At 39.3% G+C, this 22625-nt stretch overlaps 1 protein-coding gene across 5 annotated transcripts in view; it reads left to right on the top strand.

Moving 5' to 3' along the window:
- The first annotated feature begins 260 nt into the window (after positions 1 to 260).
- MED23 (mediator complex subunit 23) overlaps positions 261 to 22625 on the top strand; it is a 54631-nt gene continuing 32266 nt past the window's right edge. Inside the window, exons 1-11 of one of the 5 annotated variants that reach the window (XM_073337328.2) lie at positions 261 to 770; positions 6338 to 6369; positions 6494 to 6581; positions 7572 to 7696; positions 7847 to 7958; positions 8694 to 8792; positions 9712 to 9813; positions 11073 to 11142; positions 13727 to 13839; positions 14613 to 14708; positions 15272 to 15289. In XM_073337328.2, coding sequence (XP_073193429.1) covers positions 711 to 770; positions 6338 to 6369; positions 6494 to 6581; positions 7572 to 7696; positions 7847 to 7958; positions 8694 to 8792; positions 9712 to 9813; positions 11073 to 11142; positions 13727 to 13839; positions 14613 to 14708; positions 15272 to 15289 — 915 coding nt within the window. In that variant the 5' untranslated portion in view covers positions 261 to 710. Of the gene's footprint in view, positions 771 to 6337; positions 6370 to 6493; positions 6582 to 7571; positions 7735 to 7846; positions 7959 to 8693; positions 8793 to 9711; positions 9814 to 11072; positions 11143 to 13726; positions 13840 to 14612; positions 14709 to 15271; positions 15290 to 22625 lie in introns of those variants that run through there. The other 4 variants (XM_073337327.2, XM_073337324.2, XM_073337325.2 and 1 more) reach the window with 4 other exon arrangements.

Raw genomic sequence — 22625 nt, 5'->3', positions numbered from 1 at the left:
TTCGGTTTTGTGCCAACAGAAAGTTAAGGGGAGCAGCCTGACCCCCGTCCCCAGGAGTAGGGGGGCCCAGGAAGAAATTTTGCCCAGGGCCCTTACCACAGAGTGGCGGGGCTCAGCGTCCAGTGGCCCTGCCTGTGCCCCGAACGCTTGCGGGTGCTTTGCGATGTGTTCTCTCCTGTCACTCAACAAGCCCCTGGGTTCTGGGAGGCTGCCTGGCCGCGGCCTGCGCCACTGCGCACCAGCGGGACTTGCTGGATGAGCTCCGCGGGGCCGGGGAGACGCCTCTGCCTGAGGCCGCCCCAGGGCCCGGCCGGGCCTGAGCGAGGCGCGAGACGCCTGGTCCCCGCCATACACCCAAAGCCAGAGGCCGGGGCGCGGCTTGTGTTCGTGGTCTGTGCACGGAGCGGTTTGTCTCCGCGGCGCACACGGGGGACGGCCTCGGTCCTGCGCGTACCGCTGGGGGCGGCCACAGGCCGGGGAAGGGCGAGAGCCGGCAGGCTGGGGACGGCCTCAGCGCGGAACTGCTCGGCCCGGGGAGCTGCTTCCTGGCGGGGACGGGTTCAGGGACGCGCCTGCCGCCGCCGCCGGACCCAGAAACCGCCGCCGCCCGGTTCCTCGGCCCGGCCACCCCGGGCGGGGGAGCAGGAGCTGGTCCCGCTTCGGTGCCGCCACCCGCCGGGAGTCTGGGGCTGAGCCCCCGGGGCGGGGCCATGGCGATCCCAATGGTGCCGATGGAGACCCAGCTGCAGAGCATCTTCGAGGAGGTGGTGGTGAGTCACCGAGCCGGGCCGCCCCCCAGGGGGCCTAGGGGACTGCGGGGGCCTCTGGGGCGTTGGGCGGCGGGTCTGGGTGTTGCAGGGTCTGTGGGATGTGAGGCGCTGGAGGGGGGGTTTGGCCCGAGACTTTTTTACAAATTGGGGAGTGATCCATGCTTGCCTTGTGGCCCTTGCTGATGCTGTCCCCGCAGCGGGGGCCGGGGGGCAGTACGGGCCCCTGTGTGGTGATGTTACGGTAGTAAAGAGCGGGTGTGTCCCGCTCATGAGGGGTTGAAAGAACGAGGCAGCAATGAAGCAGTTTGGTGGAAGAACGTAAGTCCCAGCTCGCTACTTGGCCTAACCGAAGCTAGATTGTGGTGGTTGGTAGATACGGCAGAAGCTGGTTTTAAGGAAGGATTTAAACGGAGGACAGATGGTGGCTTTGACAATTCTGATGGGAAGGGTTTTTTTTTTGTTTGTTTGTTTGTTTTTTTCAAGAATAGGGGGATGACTTGGGAGAAATCATGGAAATACTTGAAAGAGAAGGGGGTGATCAAGGCAGGCATCCTTGGCAGAGCAAAGACAGGGTTGATGGGTCATTCAGTTGTCGAGCTGAGTAGCACAGAACTAAATGATAAAAACACCTGAAAAGCAAAACTGAGGAGTTTGTGTTTGATACGGTGGAGGAGAGGGGAGCCAGTAGAGTACAACGAGTAGGGAGATGTGGTTGAAGCCAGGAAGACAATCCCAGTATTTTTAGTGGACTTAAGGAATGTGATGTGGCAGGTATCAAAGTCAGCGAGGTTGGGTTACAGTAGTCAATGCCTGGGATGACAAGGGCCTCAACGAGAGATCTGGCAGTTGGACAGAAAAGACTGAAACTTAAGCAGAAGCAACAAAACTTGGATAAGGCCTGGATATGTAGGTCTTAAAGTAGTCGTTTTCACAACAAACTCTTGCTGGTGGCCAGTCTGACATGTTTTCCGAAAATACTTAATTAACTTCAGGCAAAACAAATAAATATGTACCTATACATATCCAAATCATCGTAACATATTTAATGTAGGGGTTTTTTTCAGATTCAATAATAAAAATAATATAAAGTTCTCTCTATTCTTTACTGGACCTAAACAGAATAGAAACCCAAATAAAGTGTTTTCCATCTTCTTGTCTTGTGTTGGTTGTTCCTTTTGCTCTTTTGGATGCCTTTTTTGTTAGTAAGTCTGCTTCTGTGAAAAATGATAGTTGCTTGTTAATATCACTTTTCACAGCAAGTCCTGGGACAAATTAAGCCTGGGATAGGGGGGAGGCAGTGGAGGCCAGGAGGACTGGGGGAGAGATGGGAGTTGCGAGGGAGACATGGGGGGGGGAGGGGGTTTGAGCCATGAAGCCCAGCGGACAAAGCCGGAGACCAGTGCCCGAAGCCCCATGGCCGGAGCTGGAGGCCAGAGCCCCGGGGCCAGAGCCTGAAGCTCTGGAGTCACAGCCCAAAATCCTGCCGGCCCACCACCCCAGGGCCGAAGCCCGAAACCTGGAAGATGGGTTCCCGCATTGTGTGTCTCCAGAAGCCGTACAGCACCAACTAGTGCTGGTAGGTACTGGTCTCAGCAACCAATGCCAAGGCGGTGCATCCAGGAACAGTAGGGAGGGGCCAGGCCGCTGCTCCTTTCCTCTCCCCCACCCCCATTACGGCTTAGGGAGGAGGCCGTTGCTTATTTTTTAACAGAAAAATGTATTTAAATTAGGGCTGTCAAGCAGTTAAAAAAATTAATCACTACTAATTGCATGATTAAAAAAATTAATAGCTATTAATTGCACTGTTAAACAATAATGCAATACCATTTATGTAGATATTTTTGGATATTTTCTACATTTTCAAATATATTGATTTCAATTACAACACAGAATTCAAAGTATACAGTTCTCACTTTTTATATTTATTTATTAGAAATATTTGGCACTGTAAAAAAATCAAAAGAAATCGTATTGTTCAGTTCACCTAGTACAAGTACTGTGGCGCAATCTCTTTATCATGAAAATTGATTTTACAAATGTAGAGTTATGTACAAAAAATAACTGCATTCAAAAATAAAACAATGTAAAACTTTAGAGCCTGCAAGTCCACTCAGTCCTACTTCTTGTTCAACCAACTGCTCAGACAGACAAGCTTGTTTACATTTGCAGGAGATAATGGTGCCAGTGTGTTTACAAAAAGAAAAGGAGTACTTGTGGTGCCTTAGAGACTAACCAATTTATTTGAGCATAAGGTTTCGTGAGCTACAGCTCACTTCATCAGATGCATACTGTGGAAAATACAGAAGATGTTTGTTTTCATACACACAAATCATGAAAAAATGGGTGTTTATCACTACAAAAGGTTTTCTCTCCCCCCACCCCACTCTCCTGCTGGTAATAGCTTACGTAAAGTGATCACTCTCTTTACAATGTGTATGATAATCAAGGTGGGCCATTTCCAGCACAAGTCCAGGGTTTAACAAGAACGTCTGAGAAAGGGTGGGGGCAGGTTAGGAAAACAAGGGGAAATAGGTTACCTTGCATAATGACTTAGCCACTCCCGGTCTCTATTCAAGCCTAAGTTAATTGTATCCAATTTGCAAATGAATTCCAATTCAGCAGTCTCTCACTGGAGTCTGGATTGGAAGTTTTTCTGTTGTAATATCGCAACTTTCATGTCTGTAATTGCGTGACCAGAGAGATTGAAGTGTTCTCCGACTGGTTTATGAAGGTTATAATTCTTGACATCTGATTTGTGTCCATTTATTCTTTTACGTAGAGACTGTCCAGTTTGACCAATGTACATGGCAGAGGGGCATTGCTGGCACATGATGGCATATATCACATTGGTAGATGTGCAGGTGAATGAGCCTCTGAGCCTCCCCCCCCACCCCCCTTCTCAGACGTTCTTGTTAAACCCTGGACTTGTGCTGGAAATGGCCCATCTTGATTATCATACACATTGTAAGGAGAGTGATCACTTTACATAAGCTATTACCAGCAGGAGAGTGGGGTAGGGGGAGAGAAAACCTTTTGTAGTGATAAACACCCATTTTTTCATGGTTTGTGTGTATAAAAACAAACATCTTCTGTATTTTCCACAGTATGCATCCGATGAAGTGATCTGTAGCTCACGAAAGCTTATGCTCAAATTGCTTAGTCTCTAAGGTGCCACAAGTACTCCTTTTCTTTTTGTGAATACAGACTAACACGGCTGTTACTCTGAAACCAGTGTGTTTACAATGTCACCTGAAAATGAGAGCAGGTGTTCACATGGCACTGTTGAAGTCCATGTTACAAGATATTTATGTGCCAGATGCATAAAGATACATATGTCCCTTCATGCTTCGACTACCATTCCAGAGGACATGCATCCATGCTGATGATGGGTTCTGCTCCAAACGATCCAAAGCGATGCGGACCAATGCATGTTCATTTTCATCATCTGAATCAGATGCAGCCAGCAGAAGGTTGATTTTCTTTTTCGGTGGTTCGGGTTCTGTAGTTTCCACATTGGAGTTTTGCTCTTTTAAGACTTCTGAAAACATTCTCCACACCTCATCCCTCTCAGATTGTGGAAGGCACTTAGATTTTTAAACCTTGGATCGAGTGCTGTAGCTATCTTTAGAAATCTCACATTGGTACCTTCTTTGAGTTCTGTCAAATCTGCAGTTAAAGTGTTTTTAAAATGAACAGCATGTGCTGGGTCATCATCCGAGACAGCTGTAACATGAATATATGGCAGAATGCAGGTAAAACAGAGCAGGAGACATACAATTCTCCCCCAAGGAGTTCAGTCACAAATGTAATTAATGCATTATTTTTTTAACGAGCGTAATCAGCATGGAAGCATGTACTCTAGAATTGCGGCCGAAGCATGAAGGTTCATACAAATGGTTAACATATCTGGCATGTAAATACCTTGCAATGCCGGCTACAAAAGTGCCATGCGAACGTCTGTTCTCACTTTCAGGTGATATTGTAAATAAGAAGCTGGCAGCATTATTTCCCTCAGATGTAAACTAACTTGTTTGTCTTAGTGATTGGCTGAACAAGAAATAAGACTGAGTGGATTGTAGGCTCTAAATTTTTACATTGTTTTGTTTTTGAGTGCAGTTAACCAAAAAAAAAATCTGCATATGTAATTTGCACTTTCAGGATAAAGAGATTACTCTATAATACTTGTTATGAGGTGAATTGAAAAATACTATTTCTTTATCATTTTTGCAGAGCAATTGTTTGTAATAAAAAATAATAAAAAGTGAGCACTGTACACTTTGTATTCTGTGTTGTAATTGAAATCAATATATTTGACAATACAGAAAAACATCCAAAAAATGTAATAAATTTCAATTGGTATTCTATTGTTTAACAGTGCAATTAAAACTGTGATTAATTACGATTAATTTTTTCGAGTTAATCGCGTGAGTTAACTGCTATTAATTGACAGCTCTAATTTAAATATCTTTTTATATCCGCCCTGAAGCGACAAAAGAACATCATTAACAAACTTGAAATATTTTTTCTGAGAAGCTTGCTTTTGTCTGCAAAATTGTTTTGGGCTTATGGTTGTGAAGATCATCTGATAATGTGAACTGATCAAATACTGTGTCTGAATGTTAGGACAGACGCTTCCAATGGTTCTATTGTATTCATGGCTTTGCTGACCACTAGAGAAATTAACAAATAGTTGCTTTCAGTGCTGCTATTTGTAACTTTCATTACTCTGTGGATAGCTGTGAAACAGGGTATGTCTACACTGGAAACTTCAAAGTGCTGCTGTGGGAATGAGTGTGGTCACGCATGAGTGCTGGGAGAGAGCTCTCCCAGCACTCCTGGTAATCCACCTCCATCAGGGGATTAGCTCTGAGCCCTGGGAGTGTGGCTCCCTGCGTCTCATGCCTGTCTACACTGGCTCTTTAAAATGCTCAGACTTGCTGTGCTCAGGGGGGGTGATTTTTCACACCCCTGAGCCAGCAAGTTAGAGCACTATAAAATGTAAGTGTAGACAAGCCCTAAGTATCAGAAGGGTAGCCATGTTAGTCTGTATCCACAAAAACAAGGAGGAGTCCGGGGGCACCTTAAAGACTAACAATCTGTTACTGTTAGTCTTTAAGGTGCCCCCGGACTCCTAGCTGTGAAACTGACTTTAGTTTCTGTCAAGAACGTAGGAAAGTCAATTCTTTGCAGGTACTTGGAAAAGCTATAAGCTGCTGTAAGCAGGCAATGCAAGGACTTGCAGGTGAAAAGGACTGTCAAAGGCACCCTCTATTCCTTCACATCCTATTACCAGTAGAAAATAATACTTAAAATATTTAATGTCATTATATGTATACATTGATGTGGTGCCATCATCTTGAATATTGCGTTCAGCACTAGACACCCTATCTAAATATAAAAGAAGTGTGAAAGGACCATACAAGGGCAACAAAAATTATTAGAGGGATGGAAATAATCTCACTTTTCTCCTTTCTGAACAGTCTTTTTTAGTATATCATGTAAGAGGATATGTAGATCATTTTGCCATTAATCACCAAGAGTTGAACTTCAGTCTCTTTCTCTTACAGAAAACAGAAGTTATAGAGGAGGCTTTCCCTGGGTGAGTGTAATGACAATTTATTTGTGGCATGTGATTCATTGTGACTGTCTTCTATATCTGCTATTTTAATTGTGCTACCTTTCAAGAACACATTGCAGATAACTAGTGTTCTTATTTGCAATAGCATGTTTATGGACACTCCTGAAGATGAGAGAACCAAATTGATCAGCTGCCTGGGAGCTTTTAGACAGTTCTGGAGCAGTCTTTCCCAGGTAAGCATTTCAGTATTGCTAATGTAGCTATATTTTACAGCACCTGATAGTGTACTAGATACATAGCTAAGGCATGATTCCTGTCCCAGACAGCTCACAGTCTAATTTCAGATGTGGGAAAGAAAAGTTGTAGGGAAATAACAAAACACTATGGTGATCTTAGACAGGAAGGATATTGATGACATCAGTGGAATTACATGATTACTTGGCAAAGGCTGGTGCATAACATGGTATAGTAGTAAAGAGTAACTCCTTTTATAAATATAAATATCAAAAGTACAGGGTCATTTCTGGGGTAAATGGGGTAATTTCTTATAGCTGTTGTGGTTGAAGAGGTTCTGAAGGAGGGGCTTGAATGAAAGGAGGGATATATTTCACGAAAAACATTTATGCATAAAATATTACTATCCCATGACTCGACCATTCTTGCAACACATGGGTCTTTGATATAGGTAGAAAGAAATGCATTATGCATAGGGTTTTCTAAAGCAATCATTGAACTTCTCTGTTTACTTTATGCACTGCAAAAATTCACTCAAATCTCTGTTGATGCATCCTGTGTTCGGCAGCCTATTCCACTCTATTTCAAAGTAATCTGATTAATTGTTCCTGTTCTCAAGTATCATTCCTTACTTTGGTATATCCTCCTATTATAAAATGTTAATATTGGCAAATTAATGGTTTAATTTAATTACATACTGGATATATGAAGTCTTCATTTCAACTCTGTAGTCAGACCAGCAATATACTTTCTTTGTTTCTCTTCACATAGGCTGTTGGGATATAACTTTGTATGTCACTGCTTGGGGAAATTTCTTGAAATAAGATAAAAGTGGATGTTAAAGAAGCAATCTTTGACAGATTAAATACCCAGAAGTTATTATCTCTCATTTATTCCTTTTTCTCATAGTGTAGCAATTTGTGGTTTTAAGAAGAAGTTACTTACATTGCCATAGTAAGTAGTTTCTTTTCCCCTCCACTGTTTTCTAGGAATCTCATGAACAATGTGTCCAGTGGATTGTAAGATTCATCCACAGCCAGCACAGTCCTAAAAGAATTTCTTTCTTGTATGACTGTTTAGCAATGGCAGTCGAGACTGGTCTGTTGCCACCCAGGTATGTCGAGTGTGCGTGAAGCACGAAATGCAATATGCGTAAGTTGTAGTATTGTAGACTAGTTAAAAAAGATTCCTTAAAACTAGTGTTCATTGGAAATCATCTTCTTATTTTTATACATCACTCACTGTTGTGTTCTTTTTTTCCTAGAATGGTGTGTGAATCTCTAATAAACTCGGACACCCTTGAATGGGAAAGGACACAGCTGTGGGCATTAACATTTAAACTGGTCCGGAAAATAATTGGAGGTGTAGACTACAAGGTACTTTTCCTAAGAAAGTTTGGAAACTCTGGTGTTTTTTATAAGTTTACAGTGCGTCTTTCTGGTGTTCCAGAGAAAGTGTTGAACCTGTCTCTGTCAGTTTAGTATTTCGTCATCAATTAAACCAGATATTCTTAACTTGTTTTCCTAGTGCGGACCACATCTTAATTAATATTTTCTGATGTACACCTCACTTCCCAGTCATGGTCACAGAGTCAGCTTACTTTCCATTTTCAATTCTAAACTAAATAATATTCCTAATGCAATTTCAACAATTGTTTTCCTGGAAAAGTATTATTATAAAAGCATTTAGGGTAATATCCTTACCCACATCTCTATGCTGTGTAAAGGGTCAGACTGAGCAGCAATCTGTAGGTGTAAAAGGCACCTAAAAGAAGCACTGTATCTGGTGTGGGAAGATTTTGTCAGTGCAGGCACTGAGGAAGACATTCGTAAATCTGCCTCTTGGGGTATGTCTACACAGCAAAGAAAAACCCTTCGCTGGCCCATGCCAGCTGATTCAGACTCGCGAGGCTTGGGGTGCGGGACAGTTTCATTGCTGTGATGACTTCCAGGCTCAGGCTGGAACCCGGGCAGTGGGTTCTGTACTGTGACTCTTAGAAGCAAAGCACTGAACCTTACCCGTAATATTTTCAGAGCTGTCTTCTGATACACTTTGGCTGCTAGAAATTGAGAATTTTTGTGAACGTTAATTTCTATATGATTTTCTCTCAGGGTGTGCGAGATCTGTTGAAGGTGATCCTGGAGAAAATCCTAACTATTCCTAACACAGTGAGCTCAGCTGTTGTACAGCAGCTCTTAGCAGCAAGAGAGGTAACTCTAAAATGTTATATGATGTCACAATGAAAGAGTTGGTCTCGATCTTTTGTCATGGATTTTCACAGTATTCTAAAGTGGATCTCTTTGGAGCCTTTTAGATCTGATATAAATGAATAGCTAAAGCTGATGATGTGTTTTCTACTGGCTCTTGTGCTAGTGTATTTCAGGGTCATCTAATGGTGAGCCTTCTCGTATTATCTACAACAGTGGTTTTCTACCTGAGGTCCGTGACCCCTGGGGGTCTACAGACTACGTCTAAGATTTCCAAAGGGGTCTGCGCCTCCATTGGAAATTTTTTCAGGGTTCACAAATGAAAAAAGGTTGAAAACCACTGATCTACAACATTGCCATTTCCAGGCTATCTGAGCTCCTGAAATGCCCGGGTATAGTAGAATGCAGTGATGTAACCATGTCGATCCCAGGATATTAGAGACACAAGGTGGTTTACCTCTCCCACCTGGGCATAGTAAAGTCCGTTTAGAATCTCAGCCTTAAAGGGATGCTAAATAAGCTTTATGAAATCAGTATTAATATTTTCATTAAACCAAAAAAAAAGAAAAACAGTTTGGATTTAAATATTTTCCATTGTTGCAACCAGATATTGCAATGTTGTGCTAGCGCATTAGAACCAGAAATTGAATCTCACCACTCTTCTTTCATTGTTCCAACTGAGTAAAATGTAAAAAGCAAACAGCATAAATGGTGAAAAACAAAATACAATTTCATTACAATTTCATTATAATCTAATGTGATACTAGTTAACACAAGTCACAGTTTAGAAAAGTAACTTAATGTCCCTTCAAATCTTATATGTCTAGCTTCTAGAGCTCATTGTAGTTTAAATATTTTGAAATAATTTGTTTATGGTAATTGTCCAAATTGCCTTACATTTTTAAATTTTACTTATTTCTAGGTTGTAGCCTATATTTTGGAAAGAAATGCTTGTTTATTACCTGCCTACTTCGCAGTTACAGAGATAAGAAAACTGTACCCTGAGGGAAAGCTTCCTCATTGGGTAAGGGTTTATTCATTATATTTTATAAAGTGATATGCTCCCCATTCTCTCCATACAAAATATTGGGTGTGATTTTAAAAAAAAAAAAAAGGATGCCTAATGCCTTGTCTATATCTAAAATTTAGGTTGACCTAACTACATCACTCAGGGCTGTGAAAAATTTCATGTCCTGTGCAATATAGTTTGGTCAACCTAACCCACACTGTAGGTGCAGCAAGGTCAACAGAAGAATTCTTCCATCAACCTAGCTGTCATCTCTCAAGGGGTGAATTTACTGGAATAACAGAAAAAACCCTGCCATCGCTGTAGTATTTGTCTGCGCTACAGCGGCATAGCTGCAGCTGTGCTTCTGTAGCACTTGCAAATATACACTTAGTCTCTGTTTGAGCACTAAATGAGGCCCCTATCCTGCAGTTGATTTGCTGGCAGATCCCTGTGCTTGCATGGAGTTAATGGCATGATCTGAGCATAAGTGCCTAACTTTCAAAATCGTTGAGTGCTCAGCAGGTCACATTGATTTAAAATTTGTAAAACTAGGCAACTTACTTAAGTGCCTAAATATGGACTTAAATTAGGCACCTCTTTAAAAACAACAACAAAAATGACACACAAACTTTGGCCATATTGCTTTAGATGTGCATCTGAATGTTATGTTCTTGAATTTTAGCATTTGAGACTAGGTTGAAATTCTTCCTGTGCCTACCAGCTTTATTCACACTCTCCATATGACTCGGAAGATAAGCAAATAGCTTTAATTTTCCAGTATGGCCAGTTTTGTGGCCTGATATTCACCATTACGGAATTATTTGGCATTCTTAAATAATGAAAACAGCCTTCACTTCCATTCAGTACACGTTTCCCTTGTCCTTTTGGTTCTTTTGAAGAACCAGATCTCTGGTTTTGCTTGCACAGAAAGGGGCATGTTTCTTTGATTAGAGGAGATAAGGGGTGAAACTCCCACTGATTTCACTGGGGCCAGGATTTCATCCAAGAAGTGGTAAGTTAAGTGCCTTTGAGGAATTGCTCAGGAGAAGAAAATGGTGTTCTATTGCTAAATAGAATTTTAAACCTGACATGAAAAGCACGAAATAATGTACATTGCAAGAATGTTGTACATATGAAAAGTAGCTATTTCGATTTGCTCTGATTTCTGCCAAAAAGAGCATATATCCTTCAAGTAGCTTACCTGATTTAATGTCTTGTTTTAAATTGAATATTGTGTTAATGTAAATAATTTAGTATTAATAATCTTCTTTCAGTTGCTAGGTAACTTAGTATCAGACTTTGTGGATACCTTCAGACCCACCGCAAGAATAAATTCCATTTGTGGTAAGAAAGCATGAGTGAATTGAATTTTTAGCCAGTAGGCCTAGCTAATTTGGGTTTAGCTTTATATGTTAATCCGTGCAAAATGCTTGAGTGGGTAGCATTTATGTAATACCTATCAATGACTTTTTTTATCCTGCCTCAATTTTTAAAAAGTTTGAAGATTTATTTGGATTAACCAGATTAAAAATACTGCTTTAAGCACAGATAGAAAGTGGAAAATTGCTTCTTTTCACTTGCCCCTCTGCACAAAGTGATATTGTCCTTTCTGTGGTTTTAACCTGGCCTATGAATTTAAGGGTGTGCCTATATTTAATTACCTTTGCACTATGTGTCATAGGTATGCTATGTGTCAGACTTAATGGACATTTTCTGAATCAACATCTAGACTAGGGATTTGCACCATTGCCGAATTCCCTAATTTATGTGAACCTTTAGTCTCCATAAAAAAAGGCTCTTTCATTCAGTTTTACTTTTCTCAAGAAATCTGCAAAAGTTTGATTAGGGTATTTCAGTCCTGTTTAATACTATTTTTGCTCTTTTAGAAGAAGAGGGATGCTTTTTTTCCTGTACATCTTAAGAAAAGTAACTCCTGTATTTACTGCTGTTATTTCATTCGTCTCTGTACAGGAGCTAAAATTCTGAGAGCTTCCATTATCTCCAGTTGATTTCTTTAATACACAAAAGCAACATAGTGGGATTAAGGATGTAATGTCAGCTGTAAACCACTGAGTTCCTTGATTTTTTTTTTTTTGTTTATTTGTTTTTGCAAGAGTATGAACACACTCTTAAGTATATTTTACCAAACACATGGAAAAGATTTATTCATGTGACTCTCAGTCCTGTGTATAGTAATCCAGCTGGTACAGTATAGTGTTATAACTACTGCAGAAGGCAGGAAACCAGAGTGGGTGGACTAACCATCTACAATAACTCCTCACTTAACGTCGCCCCGGTTAACGTTGTTTCGTTGCTGATCAATTAGAGAACATGCTCGTTTAAAGTTGTACAGTGCTCCCTTACAATGTTGTTTGGCAGCCGCCTGCTTTGTCCACTGATTGCAGAAAGAGCAGCCCGTTGGAGATAGCTGGTGGGGGCTTGGAACCAGGGTGGACTGGCAGCCCCTCATCAGCTCCCCTAAGTTCCCTGTGCGGCAGCCGCCCAGCAGGCTATCAATTACCGGGCAGTTCAGCTGTCCCTCTTCCCACTGCCATGTGCTGCTCCTGCCCTCTGCCTTGGAGCTGCTCCTAGAAGCCTCCTGCTTGCTGTGCGGGGGGGAGAGGGAGGAAGGGGGTGCTAATGTCAGGGTGTCTCCTTCCCCCCGCTCCTGCCCCCCATCTCCACAGAGCAGCGGGGGACACCACAGGGCTCAGGACGGAGGGAGCTCGCTGTCAGCAGCTGCTGTCTCAACTTGCTGATCTACTTAAAAAGGCAATGTACTTAGAGTGGAGTCAGCGTACTGAAAGGGGCAGTGCAAGTCTCTCTCTGTGTCTCATACTCACATGGTGTCTCTGTCTCTCTCTGCCATGCTGTCTCCCCTCCCTCCATTCATGCTGCCTTGTAGAGTGTAAGGCTACATTAACAGCAATGTGTTAATCCTTGAGGGCTTAGCTGAGTGCTAGTTCATCATTCAGCAGTAAGGCATTCCCTGGGAAATATCCCACCCTCTTCCACCCTCTGACTTCACCACCTCAACCAAGCTTCACAATCATCATTGCTGTGTACAGTATTACATTCTTTGTTTAAAACTTATACTGTGTGTGTGTGTGTATGTATAGATATAATACTACACACACATATACAGAGAGAGAGTCTTTTGTCTGGTGAAAAAATTTTTCCCTAGAACCAAACCCCCTCCATTTACATTAATTCTTATGGGGAAATTGGATTTGCTTAACATCGTTTCGCTTAAAGAAGTATTTTTCAGGAACATAATTACAACTTTAAGCGAGGAGTTACTGTACTTTAATAGGGTGAATGGGGGAAAATAGTTATCCTTTAATTTCATTTTGTTTGAGGGAAGTTGAAGGCTCAGTGTAGCCAAACTGAATATTATTACATTACTTCTCTTGTGCTTTTGGATGTAATGACAATAAAAGAACTATGACCATCCAGCGAAGAGGCTTGACCCATTTACAGTAAAAGGTCCATAATGGACCATTATGGCTGAAATACAACTCTGCTTTAGTTATAAACATTTACTGGACCAAATAAAAGTTTTATGGTCTGGGCATATGCTGTGAATAGGAAGACTTCTGAGGATAAATAGTATATTTTAGTGTCATATTACAAGTATTTTAATATATCTGGGGATGTCCAAACTGAACAGTTTATAGCAAAACATAATAGTTGAGTTTGCCCTTTAGCTAATGAGTTGAAATTTCTAATGCAAAAGGAATGATTGGTAACATTGGGAGCTTCATGCTAGCCAATTCCTGAGGTGGGAGATAACAGATTTAAATAAATGTAGTGGAAAGGAGTATTGTTAGTAGTTTCCGAGGTGGGTTCTTGACCTTTAATGATTAAGTGCCATAGCCGCTCAACTTCCTTAGCATTTATCCTTTCTCATTCTGTGTAATATGTGCAGGACGTTGTAGTCTTCTTCCTGTGGTAAATAACTCTGGCGCCATGTGTAACTCATGGAAGCTGGATCCTACAACCCTTCGTTTCCCTTTGAAAGGACTCTTGCCATATGATAAGGTATGCATGTGTAAGCCTCTTAGTTATGAAAGCTTTGTGTGTTTAATCTATGAAATTACTATTTATTTGTAGATTAGAGAAAGGAAGAGGGCAATAATTTTGAAAACTTGGGCTATCCCATTTTCAATTAGAACTTCAAAATTAATGAATTTAGTAGTTTACTAACAGATTAAAATCCTCCAAATACATGACACAGCAATGGCAAACCATACACACACCAGGTGGTATGTGATGTTTTTACTGCCTGGCACACTGATGCCCTGAGTTCTGAGAAGCAGTAGGTGTTGCATGCACCTGTTCTGCGTCTGTGTGTGTGTGAGAGAGGAAGATACAGAGGAAATGGAATGTGGAAAAAAAAGAACTGTGTAGTTCATGCCTTGCATAACGGAGCAGGAAACTTGATTTCACATTTTAAATTGGTCTCAGACCCCAGGAGCACTGTGGAGGCAGTGTGCTCAGCCCCTTATTGAGAGGGATCTCGTTGGTCTCCTGAAGGTGCTCTACCCACATTTCAAAGATGTTTTCCAAAAAGTATCCCATCTTCATGTTGTCGAAGAAGGTCCCCCACAATTAGAAGTGTAAAACCAGGAGGAAGACACTCTCTGCTGATACTTACCTTCCTCTTGGGTATTTGAGAACAAAATAGTTCACCACCAAATGGTACATACCTGCAAATATAAACATATTGAAAAGAATGCATTTTTAATTTTGTTACATTTAATTTAATCTTGAGGCAATGTTCGCGTATGTTTGTTTGTTTGTTTGTTTTTAAGGATCTGTTTGAGCCACAGACTGCTTTGTTGAGATATGTGCTGGAACAACCGTATTCCAGGGATATGGTCTGCAATATGCTAGGTCTGAATAAGCAGGTACTGTACTATACTGTGCTGCACAATTTAATTCTGCATAGAATCTGCACTATTCTTTTCTCTTTTCTTTGCTATAGCTAACTGAGCAAAACAGTTTAGGTCCAGACAGTGATTTTTTTTTTTAATATCATATTAGGTAAATTGGATTCTATATTGTACCTATCATTTTTATATTGCTTTAAGGGTGTTTAAATTGAAAAGTAGAGATTTAAAATATTGATTTTTTTTTTTGCATTGCTTTTTTTTCCTATAAGGCCAGCCTCAAATATACCTTTGACAGACTATAACTTACCAAAGACAATTAGTTTTATTTTTAAAAAAAGTTCTTGTTAATGTTCATTTAATTAGTTCCCAGAACTTTGTTGTACCTTGTTACTTTGGCATGTTACAGCATTCAGTCAATGGAGCACTGATTTTATTTTTTTATACCTTTAAGTGGGAGGGCTTGGTCTGACTTGGGATTCCTTGAGGCTGGCCTCATAGTCACTGTTTTGTCTTTTCTTTTTTTCTTCCTTTATTTTTGTTCTGTCCTGTCTTGTCCTGCCCATCCTCCAATGCTCTAGACCTTGAACATTGCTCAGGTATGTTCACAACCTTACTGTTGTATTGTGACTAACGATACGCTGGCCGCTTTGTAGCCACTGATTCCAGTTAGAGAATACATGTACGGTCAGGGCTTGAAATTGGCAGGACCATTAGATGCTAGGACAAGGGCAAATTCTCATTAAAATCTCTTAGGAAATGAGAGATTTATTTAATATGAAAATGTACAGCCCCAGTGGTCCTCTGATCCTAAAATTTTGGTTGGTTTGGACCACCACCACTTCCCCACCTGATCTATAGGCTTTTTCTTGGTTTGCTGGAATTTTCAGATGAAGAGAGATTATTGGTTCAGTCATTTCTTTCCTTATGTGGATAGAAGAACATTCCTTGAATTCACTTTTAGCACTGTAAATCTGGAGTGGCAAAAACTGCTGAAATGGAGCTTGATGGGGATGTCACATTATCAGGCAGCCTCTGTGACAAATTCCCTTTCCTACATTAACTTTCTAGTGTCCTCCAAGCAGGGTGAACTAAGACAATACAAAGTGCTAGAAAAAATGCTTTTTTAAGCCAAATTTTATAAACCTTCTGTTTTATTTCTTATCCAAATTTACTGTATGGACTTATGCTTGAAATTTTAAATATCGGTCATTACAGCCTTTTTATTCTTTAAATTTTGAATCCTTCTTAGAGTAGTAACCAGATCAACATCTATTTTTTTTAAAAAAAGTAATATCTGAGATATGTAAAATAGCGTTGCTGTTTGCAATACTATGGTGAAGGTTGTGTCAGTGTTTCCATTTATAAAACTTCTTTCAGGGATTTGTATCTTGACTGTAAAATTTGCATGACTCTGAAACCTTGTGTGTAATATCTTCCACTGTAAATAAAAAAACGATCACATTACACAAATTTCTTTATTTTATCAATGTATTTGACAAATAATACTCCATGGCATGTAATTATCCTAAATATTTTAAAACCAAAATCATATAAGGCAGCTGAAATGTTAAAATATGAAAACTAGCCTCTAGATTAATATTTAAATTAATAGGATTTTTTACTGTGTCTAAATTTCTATTTAGACAATAGATTAGGTTGTCACTTTGTGCAGCTTTTCATGGTTTAGTTGGTAAATAGCACAAGACATAGGCTAAAATGTGTACTGAATGTGTTGTATTTAGTTTATTCGTGGTGGTCTGCCCTTTCAGGCCAGAAGATCAAAGTTAGAATGTTAATTTTAACTCTAAGTTTGCTATTCTCTAATTAAAAGATAACTGAAATACTTTTTTTTTTAGTTTAGTTTTTTGAGTTCTAGATGGTAATTTCTACACAGTGTTTCAACCTAGAGTGAATTTTTATGGCTAAGAAACAAACCCTTGAAAAACATGGCTTATAATGGAAATGCTGACAGAACATGAACTGTAGCTGTGCTACCATAATACCAGTATGTGGGCTTTCAGACCATTGTATTTGCCAGTAAAAGTTTTAGCATGAAATAGGGGGTATATCAGGATAGAAGAGAAAATATTAAACTGTACACCTTAAAAATCCTATTTTTCACAGTTTTAAGTAGAATATGAAAGTTTATTCACATTTGGGTGTAGGTTAATTTATTATGACTGCATTGATATTTCCAGTAACTTCAATAAAATGTTATAGCATGCTCTTCAGGAAGTGCTATACTGGTGATGCTACCTATAGTAAAATTCTTAACTATTTTTGTGATGATAATCCATCCAGATCTAATAATAATAATAATAATAATATAAGATCTGAGTTAACCTGTTAAAGGCCAAGTGGTTGTCAGTATAACAGAAACTATTGAAAATGTAAAGAAAATCATTAATAGTGTAAACTTTGTTTTAAAAACTAATTTTGTGCCTTACCAACTCTTAGAAATAAATGCAGAAACAATTAAATCTAGGACCATGATCCTACAGTCATATCTGCCCCTTTTACTTAGCTATGCCTTGCAGACCCTCACTTATCTATCCACACAGATCCAGTTGCAGGATTGGAACCTTCATGTGTACCTGTTAGCTCAGTACAGTAGAAATGTGTTCAGGATAAATGTGATACAGGTAAACAGGACCCTTGACCTGATTATCAAATATTCTTAAAGGTGAACAGCAAAACTGTTAGTATTATTTTTGTTTTTGAACAATGTATAGATTTATTTTAGAAATATTTACTTTGAAAAAGTTCTTTGAGGTACGTGAAAAGTACAAATTAAACTGTTTTTCATATTAACCTTGTAGAGACAAACATCAAGGCAGAGAAAGATACACAATTTTGTACACTGATTCCAGGATTCTCAGTTTTTGTTTAGTCTTTTACGGCTATTTCTATCATATGGCTCTTGATGAAAAATTATAACTTCAGAATATTCTTTTAGTGTGGGGGTTCTGGCAGTTTTCCAATTTCTAGTAATGCACAATTTGGCATGCGAATGTGTGGTACACCATCTTTTGCATAAGTGTTAAAAATCAAATCGTCCTTTAGGATGTACAGTTTGATCTAATTTGTATTTCATCTCCATCAATATATTACTAATTTCTTCCCAATATTTGTTTAACTTTGTACAGTTTTGTAGAATGTTCGTTATAGCAAATACTTGAAATATGATTAGTTATTTTGGATGTCATAAATTTCGGGAAGCCAAATTGCCCTTCAAGGGGCCTCCTTTTCAGAAACTGCTGAACAGTCACCCCTTTATCATGTTTCAGGCTGGCATCCCATATTGGAGTATTACTTTATTTTCTCTGTGACAAATAAACATACATTTAAAACAAATTGAAAACCAGTTCCTCTTTAGCTTAGTTGCTTAGAGTTTGGGTTCCTTGATGGTATCTCTGACCCCTCAAACAGTGGAGTGCTCCAAGCTTTCTTTAACGTGTGATTTCTATCGCTTAGCAAGTGTACATGAAAGATATCTTCAAACATTTTGTTTCTGTACCTGTAATTATTGTCTGCTGTTAATAATTTTGGACCTTGAAACAATTTTACTCATATTAAAATAGAAAGGAACATAAATTCTGGCAAGTCAAGTGTAAAAGTATAATTAGATGGGCCAAAAAAGAATTTGAAGCAAAAGATACACAGACTTAACAACAAACTTTTTTTTTTTATTTAAAAGTACATCAGAAGCAGGAAGCCTGCCAAACAATCAGTAGGGCCACTGAACAATCGAGGCGCTGAAGAAGCTTTCAAAGAAGACAAGGCCATTGTGGAGAAGCTAAATAAATTCTTTGCATCAGTCTTCTCTGCAGAGGATGCTAGGGAGGTTCCCAAACCTGAGCCATTCTTTTAGGTGACAAATCTGAGGAACTGTCCCAGACTGAAGTATCAGTAGAGGAGGCTATGGAACAAACTGATAAAGTAAACAGTAATAAGTCACAGGACCAGATGGTATTTAGTCAAGAGCTCTGAAGGAACTCACTATGAAATTGCAGAACTACTAACTGTGGTATGTAACCTATTGCTTAAATTGACCTCTATACCACCTGACTGGCTGATAGCTAATGTGATGCCGATCTTTAAAAAAGGCTTCAGTGGCAAACCTAGTAATTACAGCCTAACTTCAGCACCAGGCAAGTTGGTTAAAACTATAGTAAAGAACAAAATTATCAGACACATGATATGTTGGGGAAGAGTCAACACGGCTTTTGTAATTGGAAATCATGCCTCACCAATCTATTAGAATTCTTTTATGGGTTCAACATACATGTTGACAAAGGGTCCCTCACCAAAGACTCTTAAGCAAACTAAGCAGTCATGGGATAAGAGGGAAGGTCATATCATGGATCAGTAACTGGTTAAAAGATAGGACACAAAGAATAGGAATAAATGGTCAGTTTTCCGAATGGAGTGGGCGTCCCTTAAGGATCTGCACTGGGAACTGTGCTGGTCAACATATCCATAAATGATCTGGAAAAGGAGGTAAAGAGTGAGGTGGCAAAGTTTGCAGACAATGCAGAATTACTCAAGATGGCTAAACCAAACGCAGATTGAGAAGAGTTACGAGGGGATCTCACAAAACTGGGTGACTGGGCAAGAAATGAAATACAGTGTTGATAAATGCAAAGTAATGCACATTGGAAAACACAATCCCAACTATACAGACAAAACGATGGGGTCTAAATTAGCTGTTACCACGGAAGAAAAAGGTCTCTGAGTCATTATGGATAGTTCTCTGAAAAAGTGCTCAGTGTGCAGCAGCAGTCCAAAAAGCTAACAATGTTAGGAAACCATTAGGAAAGGGTTAGATAATAAGGTAGACAATATTATGATACCTCTCTATAAATCCATGGTATGCCCACACCTTGAATACTGTGTGCAGTTCTGGTAGCCCCCTCTCAAAAAGATATATTAAAAATGAAAAAGGTATAGAGAAGGGCAGCAAAAATGATTAGAGGTATGCAACAGCAAAAATTATTAGGGGTATGAGGAGAGATTAAAAAGACTCAGCTTGGAAAAGAGACCACTAGAAGGCAATATGTTAGAGGTCTATAAAATCATGAATGAGGACGTGTTCACGAAACTTGAACCAGGGGGTCACCTGATGAAATTAATAGGCAGCAGGTTTGAAACAAACAAAAGGAAGTGCTTCTTTGCACAAGGCACAGTCAACCTGCGGAACTCATTGTCAGGATGTTGTGAAGACCAAAAATATAACGGTTCAGAAAAGAACTAGATAAGTTCTCGGAGGATAGGTCCATCAGTGGCTATTAGCCAGCATGGTCAGGGACCATGCTCAAGATGTCCCTAGCCTCTGACAGCTAGAAGCAGGAAAGGGACAACGGGATGGATCACTTGATAAATTGCTCTGTTTTGTTACTCCCTCTGAAGCATTTTGCTCCGGTCACTGAAGACAGAATACTGGGCTTGATGAACTGTTGGTCTGACCTAGGATGGCTGTTCATATGTTCTTAAAATCTTTGCTGTTCACCTTTTCAGCCAGCCGTGATGGTATAAAGGTTAAAGTAGAATATTCTTTTCTATGCCTTCTCCCAAGCCAGGTTGTAGTTTCATCTCTGCCTAAATCCATTTGTGCCAGGTTGTTTGAGAAAGGAGTTGTTGATTTTACCTTTGTCTATTCATCCTGGAAACGGAATTGAAGCATGAAGTGAAAGGAATGACTTAATACAGTATTATTCAGTTGACTTTCCTTTCCTTCTTCTTTTTATCACATTGTCTGTTTGGTACTAGGAATTTGAATTTCCTGGTATTTCACAGTATTAATATAACAAACATTATGGATCCACTGGTGCTAAGGTGTAAAGTAATCCTTTGATATTTTTTCCATTCGTATGGTTGCATGTCAGAAATGACACATACCTCTATTTACTGGGATTGATTCAGCTCCTATTGAAGAAAATGGCAAAATGTTCATTAAGCTGGTAGAAGTAGGATTAGACTCGATACAAATGACTGGTTGGAATTTTAACAAGCTAGTTACGAGCCTGGATAACCACCATATTTGGAAAAGAGGGCAATTTGTACCAGTTTTATCCATAATGTCTAAATCATTTATTAATTGTTCGTCAGATAGCTCAACCATCCATATTTTATAAAATATTTGAGAACTATGAGGACAGTTACATTATTTATTGAATTATTAAAATCGTTTAAAAATGTGTTTTCTCTAAATATTTTTTTTTATTAGAAGCCAGTGGAAGTTTTTACCAGTTAACTATGGCATTCTTCAGGGATTGGTCTTATAAACTTTTTCAGAAAGTCAGAAATGGCCATTGTAGCACTATTCTGATTTTTTTTCATATTTGTTTGTGGTTTAATCACAGTTTCAAATATAAATCCCCATTTTTCAAGCATTTAAAAACTAGTTTCAGGATGAAACTCCAATTACTAGTCTGGCAATCATTTTTTTAAACCAAATTTAAAAAAATTTATTGTAATAAGTGGGTCTTAGAGGAGAAGTCTTAATTGTTCCAGATACTTCTTAAAATTCATGTATAATTCCAAAAATAGTCCTTTAACCCAAAAAAGGCAAATTAGTAACTGCTACTTCTGGTATTTTAAGGAGTTAAACCATGAGGCTATAGCAGAGTGGGGTGGGAGGAGGTATTTTTTCATGCTTTGTGCGTATATAAAAAGATCTTCTACACTTTCCACAGTATGCATCCGATGAAGTGAGCTGTAGCTCACGAAAGCTTATGATCAAATAAATTGGTTAGTCTCTAAGGTGCCACAAGTACTCCTTTTCTTTTTGCGAATACAGACTAACACGGCTGTTACTCTGAAACATGCAATAGACTAGTCCATGGGATATGCCTGTTCTTAATAAATTAAAGCCCCAAACCTGCAAACGTTCACATGTGCATAAATTTACTCATGTGAGTAGTCCAAAGCATGAGGTTTACATGTAAGCTGCTTCAAACCTTTATGTATGGAAAATCATAAAATGCCAGATATTGAGTTAATGCTGAAAGACTGTACTCAAAAACCATTGTTAAGCTTCTTCCCAATACCTTGAAAGTTATTTTAAAGCAATATGAATAGAGGATAAAGTGATCAGCTGTATGTTTGAATTTCCTGGCTCCAAAGTTTGTCCGAACCTTGATATTATTTAAATGTTAAAATATATATTTATTAAGACTTGTTCCTTAATTAAATGTACTGGGGATTTGACTACCGTTTTGTCAATTTTTATTATAAACTATAGAATAAAATGTACATTACTAGTGGAAAATTCCTGCTGGAAATTCTGGCTTTCTTTTTCACGGTCATATTTTCCTGTCTATTGTATAACTTGAATAACTTTTATTTTTTAATATAGGCTAAGGTTGGTGGGCTGTTGGACATTAACCCACTGCCTATCAAGCTAGTGAATTTCAAGCCCTGTACACAGTAGTTTTGCATGCTGGATTATGAAATAGTCTGTAGTGTTGTCTGTTGCACCCTGCTCTGCTTCATAATTAGTTGCATTTGGAAAAAAGTATTCTCAACTGGTGGTGTTAATATTGCTCTTTGTAAACCTGTAATGTGGTTGATATGTGACAATGGCATTGTGTATTTGGAAGAGAAGGTGAAACAGAAATTGATGCTTCCCTTTTTAGTTAGAAGTTTGTGTTAAGCATGCTTCAAGAAAGCACAGCTAAACTTGTAGCTTTCTGCAGTTTTGAGCTGGCAAAGAGCATGTAAAAGAGGGGATGATGTTCACTATGTTTGTCAATTTTTTCCATTCTTGCATTTTATTCTTAATTTGAAGGAAAAAAATCCCTTTTTCATGGCAAAAGACTAATATTGGTTAAAATTAGAATGAGCATCTCCTTTTAGCAATTCTTTCCTTTTTTATTAAAAAGGTTTTTAGGCTGCCTGGCTAGCAAGTCAATGAATTCATTTGTTAAGAAA

The sequence above is a fragment of the Lepidochelys kempii genome, chromosome 3 (assembly GCF_965140285.1).
Source record: "Lepidochelys kempii isolate rLepKem1 chromosome 3, rLepKem1.hap1, whole genome shotgun sequence".
Taxonomy (NCBI): Eukaryota; Metazoa; Chordata; order Testudines; family Cheloniidae; genus Lepidochelys; species Lepidochelys kempii.
This window is presented reverse-complemented; position numbering and strand designations above follow the sequence as displayed.